This window comes from Daldinia decipiens, assembly GCF_022478715.1.
Source record: "Daldinia decipiens strain CBS 113046 unplaced genomic scaffold F4813scaffold_40, whole genome shotgun sequence".
NCBI lineage: Eukaryota > Fungi > Ascomycota > Sordariomycetes > Xylariales > Hypoxylaceae > Daldinia > Daldinia decipiens.
Window position 1 is genome coordinate 203,311 of NW_026054583.1, and position 15,286 is coordinate 218,596.

Sequence of the window (15,286 nt, forward strand, 5' to 3'; positions counted from 1 at the left end):
GCTTTTAGAATCTAGTATCTCGGGATTAGGCAGGACACAACACCAGGTGGTATCGTGAGGATTCTTAATCCTCCTCGATGGTCTGGATCAAATCGGCTGTGTACTATGTAAAGGAGAAGACTTGATAGGAAGCTATTGTGTGAAGAGGAGCCCCTATTGGATTGAGGGTACTAAAATATTAAACAATCAAATATGCACGGCCTATGGGACCAGGCTTGACCCCGGAAATAAAATCGCAAATCAAATCAATTTTGAGTTACCTGATAGATGTTATAGAGGGATTCTAGGAAATTTGAAAATAGTACTACTTCTAGATTGGATTTTATTCCGGTGAGGTTGTTTTACAACTTCATAACGTCTCACTTTTACTCTGAAGGCTGGTTAATTGACAGGGCTGGTTACCAGGTAACATAGTATATTTGGGGGAGTACCTAGGTAATCCCAGCTCTATGGAATACGGTAACAAATCTTCAGCCCTCCTCCCCGTTCATCTAGACAGCCTAGGTACCTACATACCTAACCTACATTTGATGCTCGGTTTCATTTTTAAGCTTGTTTTCACGTTGCTCATGGTGGGTCTAGACAGATCAGAAGGGGCAGATCTCATGATTGGACGGCGAGGGTGAATGGTATGTACAATTTGATTTTCATTACATACCTGTTAGATGTTGATATAGTTAACAGGTGCCTAACTTGGATACTTGATAACTATAATAAGCTCGGGTAAAAGTATATATATGATACTTATTTGAGCCGCGATATACTCTATAAGAATGAACTTGAATAGAACAGTGATTGTTGTTCGAGTTCTAGGTATTCGTGCTTAGTTAAGAGATCACAAATATTCTACCTACCTAGGTAGTTAACTAATTATCTCATAACTACCTACCTAACCTAACTAAGATCACAGCCTAGATTAACGTGAACCCAGCAACGGACTCGTTTCGCGTTGTATGCTAAAACAATAAAAAAAGCTTTTCCGGTTATAAAATGCCAAGGGATCGGCAATCTAAGACCTTGCTGATATGTGATCATTTTGCTTAACTATTAAATCTGTCATCCAAGGTTATGGATCGCTAAAAGAAGATCTAGGTATTATTTCGGCGTAGTGTACCTAATTAATGTAGTATGTAATGTAGTATGTAGTATGTAGTGCCTAGTTAATTTGTACAATTACTACTCTGCTATGTACATAGCAGTAGCTGAAGCTTGATAGACTGCACAAATGGATCCGCGCTTATTTTTTTTCTTCTTTCTGTCGGTATGTTTTGCTTCAGAATGCGACCAGGGGTCGAAACATGAGGTGCCTGATCTACTGGGTCTAGACTTGCGCTGATTGGCTGTTCTTCCGAAATAATGCGGGACTTGCGACATATCGAGCCGCAAAGCCAGATGCACCCGCTTAGCCCGGACCACTTCAGCTGTTCGGCTAACTGAACCCCGAAGTCTTAGCGCTTCCCCTTCTTCAACTTCAATCTTTAATCTTTGATGGAACTTTACGAGAATTCCCATAGATTGCGCCAGATCTCCATCTCCATCTCTTATACCCTATCCTACCCTATCTTATACCCCTATACCCTACCTCACATACCACGGGATAAGGCAACCGAGATTCGTCTCAGCAATGCCCTATAGTCCAAGCGGGTTCTGTTCGTTGTATCGTGTCGTCGATGATGCTCAAATAGGTTGATCAATAGCTTGAATAGGCGCAATCACCTTCACTAAACTCTCCTCGTGTCATCCCAAGTTGGGCCACTTATACGTAGCAGTGCTCGCGTAGTAAGACAGCATTTACAGCATTTACAGCATTTACGGGATACTACTACATAGTAGATGAATATGAGTTGCTACGTACCTAACGTACGGAATACATTAGGTAGGAAGTGCAAGGTCAACAAGTCGCTAAGATGGTAGATGTATGTATCAGTGATACATCTTCTAGTCGACACAGCCTTATCCCGAGCTAGCTCGCTTCGCAAAGAGGTAGAAATCAAGGACTCTAAGGAACTACGGCGTGTACTAGTATGAGGTAGGTATGTAATGTATTTTTTTTTTCGAACTAGGATTATTGAAGCTTCACCTCCCCCATGCATTCGTACATACACATTGCTTCGGCGGTGGTGGGGTCTTGCCAAGGCGAGGCCAGAGATTCGACCATCCCATACCCCTGCCTCCGCACCTTACAAGGTCCTGTCATTATCCTCGACATCCTCTTTGCCCTGCCATCCCCGTTCGCGTTTTGAGACTGTGGATACATCTCCTGGGGATGGAACCTCTACATGGGAACATGATGTAGTGTTTGTTGCGGATGCCTTTGATTCCATAGCACCCAGGCACAATCTGTCCGAGGGGCCTGTCTACCCTGCTGGTGGAGTATATAATAAGGAAATGTCTTGGCCTCGCCTTTTTTTTATGCCTTCTATTCCCATCATCAGCTTTTAATTCTCATTTCGGATTCTCTGTCGAGTTTCTATCATTCCTTTCTCTTTCACTTAGAATACGCTGGTAGTGTGTCTTTTACATTCGTTCTCTTTTGACAGCATTTGACATTTCCCATTTCAATTCATTTCAGTGTTGTCTGTGACCACTCCTTTCAGCTAATTCGAAAACGGTCTGGAACCATTTTTGGATCTTACCATTTCCATTCTTACGACTAGAAAAACGGAAGTGAAAAGAACTTGTCCCTCGCGCTCGATCCGCCCAGGTACTCTTATTCAGTATGCATGCCAAGAGTGTTCTCATCGGCCTGCTAGGCATTACGGTTTTTGCCGAAGCCTCAGCTATTCACCGCCCGTTCGACCAGATAATGAACCGACGAGCGACCCGAGCCCTCAGTGCTAGACAGTTTGGTGGTGGCAACTTTGGTCAAGGTGGCCAGGGCGGTAACAACGGTCAGAATAATGGTCAGAACAACGGTCAGAACAATGGCCAGAACGGCCAGAACCAAGGCAATCAGAACAACAACAACAACAATAATGGCCAGAACAACGGAAACCAGAACAATAACAATGGCGGTAACAATAACAACCAGGCTTCGTTGACGTTGAACCAAAATGCCATCCAGACCGGTTCGCAGTCCGATGGTAACCCAGACGCAGCAGACGGAGAATCAGCGTCCAAGACGTAAGTTGTTGAAATCCAAGTTGGATGGTGTTAGTAACTAACATTACCTAGTGACAATGCCAACTTCATCAACTTCTGTAGCGGCCAGACTTTGACAAACGGTCTTCAAGTGAAGGAGGGTTCATGTAACGGTATCCGTAAGTAAACTATTGCCTATATTTTGATATGGTAAATAGTTGCTAACAGTAAACCAGCCATGGGTAAAATCCCCGCAACCACCAAGATGGTTTCGAGTGTTCTGATCAACCCTAAACACAACGACAACATCCAGGCCAACAAGGACTTTGATATTCAGGTTCAAGTGCAGAACTTTCAGGCCGGTACATTCACGAATGCCGCCAACACGTACTATTCTGCGCCTCAGGATCTGAATGGCCAAGGACAAATTATTGGCCATACCCACGTTACAGTTCAAGACATGGGCAACTCTTTGAACCCTACTCAGCCTCTTGACGCCACCAAGTTCGTTTTCTTCAAGGGTATCAACGATGCGGGTAATGGTCAGGGACTTTTATCGGCTACTGTTACCGGTGGTTTACCTGCTGGTAACTACCGTGTATGCACCATGTTCTCATCCGCAAACCATCAGCCTGTCCTTATGCCTGTTGCCCAACGTGGTGCCCAAGATGATTGCAATAAGTTCACTGGTAAGATTCGATACATTGTTATGGTGTGTATATTTCCGGATTTGCTAATTGTTTTTTCAGTTGGTGGTAACGGTAACAACGGTGGCAATAACGCCAACAATGGCGGTAACAATGGTGGCAACAACAACAACAACAATGCCGCGAACGGCAACAACGGCGGAAACGCCGCCAATGGAAACAACGGCAACAATGGGAATGGTGGCAAAGGCCAAGGACAAGGCTCAAGTAATTCGAACACAAATAACGGTGCTGGCGGTAATGCTAACGGCAAAACCCAACAGACTAAGAACCTTGGCGGCGCAGCTCCGAGTGTAACAAACTCCGGAGATGCTAGTAGGCCATTTGCTGTTAACGGGTGAGTTCAGTGACCCAGATTCGGTATAAGCACAGCCAGCTGACCTATCATTTTCAGGAACACATTTGTGAACGAAGCTGCTGCTAAGCAGAGGGCCTGCGATGTTAGTATTTCTGCACCTTGGATATATTCTTCACTTTGCTAACTCATTACGTAGATACAAAACAACAAGTGCAGCGACGCAGCGAACGCTGGTGCTAGTTTCAAACTTTCGGATTGCCAAGCGCAACTTCAAACTTGCCAAGCGGCATAGTTGAAATTTGGGGGTGGGGGTAGTGTTCGAAACAGCATGGCAGTTCGCTGTCGAGCGGTATGTACTGGAGTTTTTGATTCGTAGGCTCTCTGTTTTGCCGCAGGAAGTCCGACGTTGATGTGTAATGTCACGCTGTGTGTGGCAGGATAGAGAGTCCCGGCGGTCGGGCGCATGACAAATACTTTTTAATGATCAACAACCAAGCTCCGACTGTACATTTTTATATCATCATGAAGCTTGGTTAATTTCCCTGATATCTATTTTCTTTTTTATACGAAGTGAAGTGGGGGTGGGGATGGTCATACAGCTAGAAGGGAATGGAAGCACATTTCAGAAATTCATTATTTAATCTTGAGCATTGTGACTGAGCAATATTTGGAGACTGTAGTGGTGTTGGTGAAATCCATGCGCCGGCAAATCTTGGTTCGCACGTTTAGAGCAAGATAAGTACCTAAGATACCCAACCTACCTAGGTACCTATGTAATGTAATATGATTAATATGATCTCAGCGCGGATGCAAGTAATCCGCAACGGGCCGGTCGGGTTCGTCTAGGTTAGGTACTCAAACGGGCCAACTGCTTTTACGTGTGCTTGAGCGCATTGTCTCAGAATAAGTCAAGTCTACGAAGTACATGTAGCTGTTTGCTTCCAAACAGGGGCAATTGTTATAGAAATTATTCTCGTAACTCTAACTACCTGCCTAACGTAGATGCGGCTAATTGAGTAACCTAGTAGAAAATGAAGTGTCTAAACTGTGTCAGTACCGAGGAACTTGGAGAGAATACCGCTTTTGTTGTGGAGCGAGTTGTTGGTTAACCTATGTACATAGAAAGCTGTCTTGGTAACAATAAGGGGCTGCGCTAATCCTATTTTGTCTTGCGGCTCATCTTGTTTGAACCCCCTTGTCTGAACAACTCCTTGTTTTATGCACGTGGATTAAATTATGAGGTATATTATAACGGGACTTTTTTATTCACTTCGCTTATAACCTTTTTAGGTACATATGTAGTTACTGCGGTGGAGATTATGTAATTACTGAGCTATATTGATAATTACTGGACCTTGCCCAGTCATTAAAAACTTTACTAAATCAACATCTTAACATTGTAAACTTATATGCTTTTCATATTATGTGTCCGTATCTCGGAATGTCCGCCCGCGGTAAACTTCCGTTTGTTGATGAAGTCAATGGCATCCTATTAATTTTCAAGTCTTCAAGATTTCAACCGGGCGAGAAACATTGGTTTCGCGGCTCGGCAGTGTGCAGAATGGATACATAGTTAATCAATGGCTATACATCGTTTACCGTATACTTTGGCCCCTTAAGACCGAGAATTCTCTTATCTTCTGGATTAATCACTAGGGAAAAGCTAATGCTTCGTCAATGATACACGATCAAGTCTGAACCGGTGAAAGGCTTACATCCAGTTATCGACTTTAAGGACGGGAAAGGTGTGCGGTACAACATTGTTCTAGGCGGCAGCCGGAACATTGCATCGGGAACTTACCTACGTCTACGTGAATGACCTGTCGTATCTAAGCTGTAAGATCAAGGGCCGGAAGTCCACCGTCTTAGCAGGGCTGGCCAACTCCGTGAGCAAGGCGGTATCTTATTTCCACCACGCTTTGAGGTACAATGTCACGAACCAGCAGGAAATGCAGGAACACGATAAACCCTCCCGCAAGACTTTGGTAGAGGGGCCCCTAACCTATAGCGTACTTAGCACTCTCTAGTGACCCCATTCTAATCATTGTTTCTAGATTAGGAACTAGATGAGTCGTCATCATCGAAATTGTCCATCGGATCCTCCCACAGCGGCCGGCATTGTTTTATTATATTTGTCCCTTATATCTCCGGCACTACACGTCGCGTAATGCGGCAAATGAAAATGTTCTATGGGCCCTACTTCGCATCCTCTTGCAGACATCTCGCAACTGGAAGACTGTCATCATTGCCAATGACATCCACCTTTGGCCCAGCGTTGCCCAGTCATCTCTTAGGATACTAGAAGAGTTCCTCCGTTCTCTGAACTATAGATACATATTAGTTTCGATAGTTCCAACGTGGACTGGAATTGGGTTGATTTTGGCGAGAGGACCGTGCTGCATTCCGCTGCAGTCGGCGGAAACGAGAAAATCTTTAAGCATGTCATCAGTCGGGGGGTTCTCGACCTCGATAGAAAAGATAAGGACGGAAAATCACCATTGATTATTGCAACTCAGTTGAACCACTCTCTATTCGTGGCAGGACTTTGTGAACAAGGAGCATATGCGACATTGGCTGGCTGACAAGGATGGAAGGACGGCACTCCATCATGCCATCTTCAAGTGCTTACTGGGGCATTAAATGACGAGGAACTAACCAACGTCATAAACGAAGAAAAGCCTCCCCTCCGCATTAAACCAGCCGGCGTGAGCTCAAGTATCATTCGGTCCTTCCTAGACGAGGGAGTTGGCAGATCAGCTGAAGAAGATCGGAGTCAAAAACCAACCCACCCCGTTGCAGTTATGAGGTACCTGGATGAACTTGAAAGGGTGTGTCTGCGCACAGAAGTTGGCTCCTCTAAGAATAAGGATTTGCTCATACATTCATTATCGAAGGGCCATTTAGTGGCTGTGTGGTTTCTTCTAGGAAAGATCCTACGCGATTCGGAGCAACCTTGCCGGCTTTGTCGAGTTCCTCGTCCAACATTTGTACCAAGCTTCCATAAAGTGGCAAAAAAGGAAGCTTATCATTAAAAGGAGCTTGATATCGACGAGAAAAATAAAGAAAAGAAAACGCCGTTGCATTCAGCTCTCTCCTCAAGTAGCTACGATACATCAAAATTCCTCCTCGACAAAGGGGCCAGCATAGACGAAAGAGATAGCCTTGGAACTAGTTGCCCTTTTTTTTTTTTTTTTTTTTTTTTTGCGCCTAGGAGAATACAAATTATTAAATACCTCCTCCAGCCGTTATGAATGACGTCCCAGCTGATCAGGACGGATGGACTATAGAGGCCTTCCTCTCCCAGCAATATCGGTATAAGCCGGCTAAACATATGCCTCAGGACATGACGACGGTTCTGACTCTAACTGTCTGCATCGGACTCTCTGGAGAGTTCACCGACATAAATTACGCATTTCCCGGGCGCGTCGACCATGGGGTACTACGGCGATACTAGCTGCGTGTACTGTTCTTTAGTAATCGATGGGACGGATACCAGCATCACGTACTGTGGTTCGGAGAACGACGATGAGACAGATACCGGTAGAAAGTTCACAGGAGGGAACACAGTCGGTTGTGGAATTGATCGGGGGGAAAGCCTCGTTTACTGCACGGTTGATGGCCAATGCTTGGCTGGAGCTTATACTAACATAGTTATTTATCGCAAGAGATCACCACTATAAGTTATAATTCTTTACTAAAAAAGACGTATCTCGTCATCTCCGTGTAGAATACACCTAGCAAGGTACGAGTCAACTTTGGCGAGGAAACGAACGGAGGGAAAGGGAAGAGCGTGATATGAGGTAGGTTAGGTACCTAAGCTACGACCAATAGTGGTGTTGGCTTGAACTCGAAACATAGGTTCTTGGTGTGGCTCGACGATATAAAGTCATGAGCTTTACTCTCCGAGCTCGTTGCCTTTAATTTAGTAGCTTTAGTACTTTCAGCCGCATGGTTTGGCTACAGACGGGCATTGCTATCACATCAATATATTATCAGAAATGTTCACGGGTAGCGATTTACAATTAAGCTAAACGCAACTATGTCCACACTCTTTATATTAGCTCTGCCGTCTTTTAAATTATGTGCTCTCCAAGGGTCTTCCATTTTTAAGTGAGCATGAGTACAAACAATCCACCGTCATCCTTATATGGTCTATATGGTAAGTAAAAAACCGGTATAATAGGTGTTCGATATTTACACCAAGCACCTAATAATAGCCAGTGAGATGGATAAACCTTTTATTTTATATAATACATACGGCTAATAAACCAATTACCTTTGGCTATTAAATCATGCATCGCCTATTTATAGGTCTCGTTTATATATTGAATGCGGTCCCAATGTCAACCGACTCAACCCGCGCGAATAAATAGTAAGAAATAGACACGCTGTAGTAGTATATAAGTACATGATAGCTCGCTGGGGAACAAGAACCCCGCGATGCGCTAGTTTATCCTAGATGTCGTGATAGGGCCCTCAGACTGCCCCTCATAATATCTTATAGTATATATAGCAAACGCTACCGAGACTCCTGAAAATCGTGCGAATGTAGGTCCCATAAATACATCATAACCAAGTCGCTGGGAATCTCTACCTATAGTAGCCAAATGACCCCGCAAATTACGCCTTGCCTTCGTATAGCCTCGTCTAGATAGTTGGAAGATATTTCATTATCCATGATTCTTTAAAACCCTTCGAAGTAGTGGTCATATTGACGAGACAGTTCGTTAGTATATGGCTCCCGCTTACCATCGTCCTCCGGGTAGATATCGAAGCACTGTGCGTCGCCCGGGTACCGTACGTTGGGCTGTATCGGGGGCCTGATTTGCCGGCTATAAAGCGCATTCCAATCTATGCCTTCGAAGAATTGATGCTCCTTAACTTGACGAGTACCGCCGATGAGATTTCCTAATCGCCTAGAGCGATCCACAGTACAGAACGAACGGATGATGTTTTGCGCGTTAGGCGAGATAGGGGGTTCGGCGGGGAAGAGCACGGGCTTCTCAATTATCCTGTGATCTTATTAGCTTTTGGGGGCGGTGAAACATGCGACTCCCCGGTACTCACTGCTTGTAAATCTCAATAGGATTCTGATGCCAAAATGGAGGATAGCCAGTAAGGAACTCGTAGATCAGAATACCCAGGGCCCACCAATCAACGGCAATGGTGTGTCCCTTGTTCTGAATAACCTCGGGCGCCAAGTACTCGGGTGTACCACAAAGAGTATAGGTCTCAACAGGTCTACTATCCCTGCTACCGAGTCTCTTCGCAAACCCAAAATCGACCAATTTCACGTGACCCTGGCCGTCCAGGAGGAGGTTTTCTGGTTTCAGGTCGCGGTATGCGACACCGCCCTGGTCGTCATGAAGATATTCGAGTACCAAGACGATCTCAGCAGCATAGAACTGGGCCCATTCTTCTGGGAATCGCCGATGTCTTCGTAGATAACTAAAGAGCTCACCACCTGGGACATAGTCGAGAAGCATGTATAAGGAATCGTGATCGGAGAAGGTGGTGATTAATTCGGTAATAAAAGGGTGACCAGCGACATCGCTTAGTATGCGACGCTCGTCTCGAACGTGGTCTAATTGCTTCAACTTGATAACTTCGGCCTTCCGTAGGATCTTGAGAGCGAACACCTTGTCACGGTCGTCTTCTTTAGCGCCGGCAGGATGGACTAGACAGACTCTAGCAAAGGTGCCTATGAGAAATAGGGTCAGCATGGAAAATACTGTAAACACTTGGCGCATCTAAAATAGCCGATATGACGGGTGGGTGTGTTACCAGTTCCTAAAGTCCTCACGAGGGAAAAGTCGCTCAGCTTTAATCGCTGGTGTTGAGGTGGTACTTTTGGATCGACGTCAGCTTCTGGCTGGAGAACATTGTTGGTGTCTGTGTTCGCGACGGGCCGCAAGCTGTGTTCCTGTATGACCCGTGGAATGAGGCCGGGTTTAGCAACGGTAGCAGCCATTTCTTTAAGATTTATCTGGGGTACTTTAGATATTTCAACTAGGTAAACGCTGCCTGTCGCAATTGGCGGATATCATTAGACGATACCCATGTCTCAGCGCAAAATATTTCTAGTAGCAGCAAGGACGCCTCTGACCATGGGCCGTCCGTCGAAGGGCAATGCACATGAATTGGATATATGGTGTAAGCTGGGTACTTCAAAGAGTACACATGGCGAACGTGTTGAAAAGGAGGCGGCACATGTATACCTAGTCGACTTGACGGACGGAGGGAAAAACTTATAAGAGAGGGCACTTATAAGAGAGTGCTAAGATAAGATGCGAGATTAGACCAGGACAATGGCTGTCCGCCTCTTTAGCGCATTAGATGGTAAGTAATAATAGGTAAAGTCTATATGACGAGGATGGTGGGTTATTAAAACGGAGTTGATAATTCTGTTTTTGTTTTGTTTTTGGTAGTTATTCGGTTAGGCTGGGCTGGAGTGGAATGGGCTGCATAGATACCTACATGTACCTAGGTTTAAGGTAAGTTACCTAAGGTATGTAGGCAAGTAGTAAGCAAATGGGACATATGCGATCTCCAGCCTTGTAGCGATGACGTTTGCTGTAGAACGAACCCAAGCGGGGAGGGATTCCATTGTTGCAGGTGATGAAAGTGGACCAAAGTGGACCAAAGTGGACCAAAGTGGACCAGAGTGACCAAAGTAACCAAAGTGACCAAAAGTGGACTCCAACACTGTCTGATCTAGACCGCGAAGGGAAACTACCCTTTATATTGCGTGGATGCGTAGAGCAGCTGGAACGTGCTGGGTAGTTGCAGGACGTCGCGCCCACGCATTTCAACCAATCATCTTTGCCCTTCTACCTAGGTCATACAGACCATATCGAGGCTTTGAGACACAAACATCAGCCAATTGTAATATGGTTGATTCAGTATTAATTGTATCTGGCACTATATATGTTAGGTAACGACGTGATGCGACAAGATGAAAGGTTGAAGAAATAGGATCCGAGTCTAGCCGTGTTAGTGGTTGTTATGACGGAGGATATGGAAGCCAGCGGGATATCGGGGAATTCCAATTAAATTAGCGAAGCTTGAGATGATGTAAGTTGAATGTACGTACATACGGAATATGTACTTTAGTTCAGGTACCAAAGTACCCCCACTTCAAGGGGTTTCAAGGTCAGGAGGTAGTATGTATGTAGGTACCTACCTAACCTAGAGCTTCAGCCACAATAGAAGGGTCATTTTTACCGGGAGAGGCTGAAGGCACGGCCAGAGCGGCACACTTTAGGTAACCTCACAGTTGTCTTATCCCTGAACCTGTAGCAACCCCACGGAGGAACATCTCTCCTTACAACAACCTACGCACTTACACACTTACACACGATAACAGCTGACACAACATCTAGCATCTTCACGACGAGTACGACTGCTCCTTTTCCATTTTCTGCATACGTTCCATCTCCGTGGCCTATTTAGCGTTATTGCTCCTCCGAACGTTATTAGAAATGAATTGAGTTACAAATACATGGACTCGACTCTGCTGGAAGGTCTTGAACCATGTTTAATAACCTCACCAGCTTTGTGCAGAAGGCTCAGTCGGCTGCCCAGCAGCTGATTGATCCTATGCAAGGACTAAACCTGACCAACTCAGACAGGCATCCCTCCAAAGCTTCTCTATTCCAGAATCAGTTCCGACTTCCCAGCTCCCAGACGCCCCTGTACGAGATACCCGCCGAGCTTACCATACCGCCTTCGAACGTCACTCAGGGTGATAAAGAACGTGACCGGGGCTGGCACTATGTCGGCAAGCTGCACCTTTCCGAGTTCTATATTTGTTTTTCGACTACCCCGACCAGTTTTTCACAAGGCGCTAGCCCCTCGAGTGCCGCCGCATTCACCGGCCAGACACATGGTGCCGGGCCTAGTGGGAATGGGTTTACTTTCCCTCTCTGCGCTATCAGAAAGGTCGAGCGCCTAAATACCCAGAACCTTCAGGTACGAAGGCATTCCTCTTCACTTACGGCTACTGTATCAACTCGAGCTAACCTTGAAGGACTCTAGTTTGCTCTCGCCATCACTACTTGGAACGGTATAACACAGGAATCGGTCAAGGATAAAGATGCGCAAAAAGACAAGAAGGATTTCAGAGAGCAGAGGATCACTATACAGCTTGCCGGATCCCGTCCGGCATGTGAAAGATTTTGTGACGGCCTCAAGAAAGGCTTAAGGAATGCGGTCGGTAGCGTCGGGAAATATAAGAAGGTTATGTCCGAATGTTACTCGGAGTACCTTCTCAGGCCAGAGGATAAAAAGAACATAAACCCGCCTGATGCTGGTTTAGGTATGGTATTTCGATATCCTGGCGACCCGAAGAAGCTCAGGGATCGGGCAAAGATGAGGTTATGGGCCGAGTATCTTCGCGATAATGGTCGGAATGCGACCCTGATTCGTCAGCCCACATTTCATAAACTGATCAGAGTCGGTCTCCCAAACCGACTCCGAGGTGAGATCTGGGAGTTAACGTCTGGATCTCTATATCTACGACTCGAAAATCCGACCTTATACGTGGACACACTCGCAAAGTTCGAAGGGAAAGAGTCGTTGGCTATAGATGAAATAGAAAAGGACTTAAACCGAAGTCTCCCCGAATACCCGGGATTCCAGAGCGAAGATGGGATCAGCCGCCTACGACGAGTTCTCACAGCATACAGCTGGGTTAACACCGACGTCGGGTACTGCCAGGCCATGAATATCGTCGTGGCCGCTTTGCTAATTTACATGTCCGAGACTCAAGCGTTCTTCCTCCTTTCAGCATTGTGCGATAGGCTAGTTCCCGGGTATTACTCCTCTACTATGTATGGTACGCTCTTGGATCAGAAGGTCTTTGAAGCCCTTGTGGAAAAAACGATGCCAATTCTGTGGGAACATCTCGTTAAGAGCGATGTACAACTTTCCGTCGTTTCTCTTCCCTGGTTCCTCTCTCTGTATATCAACTCGATGCCCCTGGTTTTTGCATTTAGGGTTCTGGATGTTTTCTTTGTCGAGGGGCCTAAGGTACTGTTCCAAGTCGGACTGGCTATTCTAAGGATCAACGGCGAAGAATTATTAGACGCTGCGGACGACGGTGCTTTCATATCTGTTCTAAAGTCATATTTCTCGCGTCTCGACGAATCCGCACATCCTAAGTCAGAAAATCCAAAGCTACGAGCTATCAACAGGTTCCAAGAACTGATGGTAGTAGCTTTTAAAGAGTTCTCGGGCGTTACTCATAGCACTATCCAAGATTTACGATTAAAGAACAAGGATGCGGTTCTCAATAACATTGAGAATTTCGCTAAGCGTACTGCTATCCGAAATCTTGGACCCGACAGCAAATTACTGAGCCCTGACGAACTAGGAGCCCTGTATGACAGATTTTACGGGATCTTGTACGAACGACAACAGCGAGATCACATCATCCAAGAACAACTAGCTCGAGCTAAAGCCAGCCGAGCTAGAGCCGCTGACGCATTCCCGGAACATCGCGACCACGGCATCGAGAAGGGTCGGGTCGGCCTGGGTCCCAGTACTAGCTTAATGGATTACGATGCATTCCGGGAATTCCTAGCGAGCGTGTCTAAATGGGCCATCTCTGATGCTCCAGCCTCGCCTAGGCGCGACTTGTCCGAGAAAGACCGTGGCTCATACTTTGGCGGGTTTAGACGATCCGAACCTAACCTACTTTCACCGTGGGGAGGAGGCCCCGAGCCGACGGATCATGAGTTCATGCAGAGGTTATTCCGAAGATGGGATGTGGATTCCAGCTCGGCGTTAACGTTGCAAAATGTCGTGACGGGCTTCGCACATATCAAGGGGAAGCGTGACATTATGGGCACAATCACATACTTTTTTGAGCTCTATGATGACGATGGCGATGGAAGAGTCGACCGAGAGGGCATACTCAGAATATCCGAAGCGCTCTTATTCCTCTCGCGTCGTGGCCTTGAAGGATCGTTAAGTCATTCTGCGTCGACCCCGGCGCCGAATGGGCCAAGTGAATCTAGCAGTGGCTCGTTGAGCCCACCAATCGGGGGTACTATTAATGAGCGATTTTTGGGAAGCGTGAGCGCTTTCATTCGGCGCTGTTTTGAATATGCCGATCCTGATCATCCAAATAACCAAATCACAAATAATGGAAAATCATTTTCCAATATCGAGGAGCCAGTGGGCGACAACAATAGTGCATTTGCTATTGGCGATGACGAAGATGACGAGGAAGAAGAGGAAGATTTACTTGCGTTTGAAGGTCCACCAGACAGTCCCAAGCCCGCGAAGAAGAAGCCTGGCTTAGGAGAAGCAATTCCGTCGGCTTTAGGTAGGCCAGATACCGACAACGAGGCTAGACGTGCGGTATCCAAAGCCCAGTCCGAGAAAGCCAACGCAGCCCTAGATCCTTCAAATCCGCTGCATATAACTTTGCCAACGTTCCGAATGGTGGTCCTTGCAGACGAGCTACTGGAACAGTTCTTCGAATCATCATTTCCTACCTCATTACACCTCACTGATAGCTTGACGTCTACTAGCCAGTCTGCTTCATCTCTAACCACGTTTTCTAATATGAGCTTCGGACGTTCTACTGGTGCACCCCCTCCTGTTCCACAGGTAGGCATGGCAGGTGCTGGTCGTAGTCTACGTGGCGTTCTAGACAATATTGTCACAGATGCGTCACGTGTTGCCGCCGAAGTCCGCCGGCGTATGGAAGAAGCACAGCGCGAATTGGAGAAGAATGCAGTACCCGGACAGAAAGATGAGGAGGAAGAGGAAGAGGAGGATGTTCAGGGCTTACGTCCGGCTGGATATGGTGGAGATCCCGAGCGGAGGAGCGTCAGATCATCCGATAGAGATCTATTGGACGGAGCAGATGCGGGAGCTGGGGCGGCGAAGAGCCCAGAAGGGCAAAGTCAGTCGAATGTTGATGCCAATGATACGCAAGAAGGGAGGCCAAGAACCTCCAGTTCAACAACACAGAGAATTGTGGAGTTTGAGGGTTGAAATGCATGTAGAGGTTAGCACAGGGTCAAGAGGGAGTTAGGGTATCGGTCTGGAACATGATTGAGGGTCTTGGCGTCGTTTCCGCTGCTTTGTTCGCAAGGTGTATGTACAACTGAATGCCACTATACCAGGGACTGTAATTCAAATTCAATGAATCAACAAATTGACCGAGCTGAAACATTGTGCTACTAAG

The 15,286-nt window shown here is 46.3% G+C and overlaps 3 protein-coding genes across 3 annotated transcripts; 2 read left to right on the forward strand and 1 right to left on the reverse strand.

Moving 5' to 3' along the window:
* Positions 1 to 2,719: 2,719 nt before the first annotated feature.
* F4813DRAFT_393044 (uncharacterized protein) lies at positions 2,720 to 4,378 on the forward strand (the record flags this gene model as incomplete). Its single annotated transcript, XM_049247361.1, has 6 exons — positions 2,720 to 3,123; positions 3,175 to 3,260; positions 3,318 to 3,770; positions 3,831 to 4,125; positions 4,183 to 4,228; positions 4,283 to 4,378. The coding sequence occupies 6 exons, from the start codon at positions 2,720 to 2,722 to the stop codon at positions 4,376 to 4,378; spliced, it is 1,380 nt and encodes a 459-aa protein (XP_049096066.1).
* A 4,131-nt stretch (positions 4,379 to 8,509) lies between these two features.
* On the reverse strand, positions 8,510 to 10,447 carry F4813DRAFT_235062 (Pkinase-domain-containing protein). The gene is made up of 3 exons (XM_049239960.1): positions 9,871 to 10,447; positions 9,154 to 9,787; positions 8,510 to 9,098 (listed from the first exon to the last, which is right to left on the reverse strand). The coding sequence occupies exons 1-3, from the start codon at positions 10,055 to 10,057 to the stop codon at positions 8,771 to 8,773; spliced, it is 1,149 nt and encodes a 382-aa protein (XP_049096067.1). The 5' UTR covers positions 10,058 to 10,447; the 3' UTR covers positions 8,510 to 8,770.
* Positions 10,448 to 11,365: 918 nt separating this feature from the next.
* On the forward strand, positions 11,366 to 15,261 carry F4813DRAFT_372299 (TBC-domain-containing protein). Its single transcript, XM_049244692.1, has 2 exons — positions 11,366 to 12,057; positions 12,124 to 15,261. The coding sequence occupies exons 1-2, from the start codon at positions 11,620 to 11,622 to the stop codon at positions 15,091 to 15,093; spliced, it is 3,408 nt and encodes a 1,135-aa protein (XP_049096068.1). The 5' UTR covers positions 11,366 to 11,619; the 3' UTR covers positions 15,094 to 15,261.
* The last annotated feature ends 25 nt before the right edge of the window (positions 15,262 to 15,286 follow it).

What these genes read in the sequence shown, in the direction of transcription:
- F4813DRAFT_235062 (XM_049239960.1), bottom strand. Translation starts at nt 10,057, where the DNA reads ATGGCTGCTACCGTTGCTAAACCCGGCCTCATTCCACGGGTCATACAG. An exon ending in CGTGAGGACTTTAGGAACTG is followed by an intron (nt 9,788 to 9,870) that starts GTAACACACCCA and finishes TATTTCTCATAG; the next exon opens with GCACCTTTGCTAGAGTCTGT. An exon ending in CCTATTGAGATTTACAAGCA is followed by an intron (nt 9,099 to 9,153) that starts GTGAGTACCGGG and finishes ATAAGATCACAG; the next exon opens with GATAATTGAGAAGCCCGTGC.
- F4813DRAFT_372299 (XM_049244692.1), top strand. Translation starts at nt 11,620, where the DNA reads ATGTTTAATAACCTCACCAGCTTTGTGCAGAAGGCTCAGTCGGCTGCC. An exon ending in TAAATACCCAGAACCTTCAG is followed by an intron (nt 12,058 to 12,123) that starts GTACGAAGGCAT and finishes GAAGGACTCTAG; the next exon opens with TTTGCTCTCGCCATCACTAC.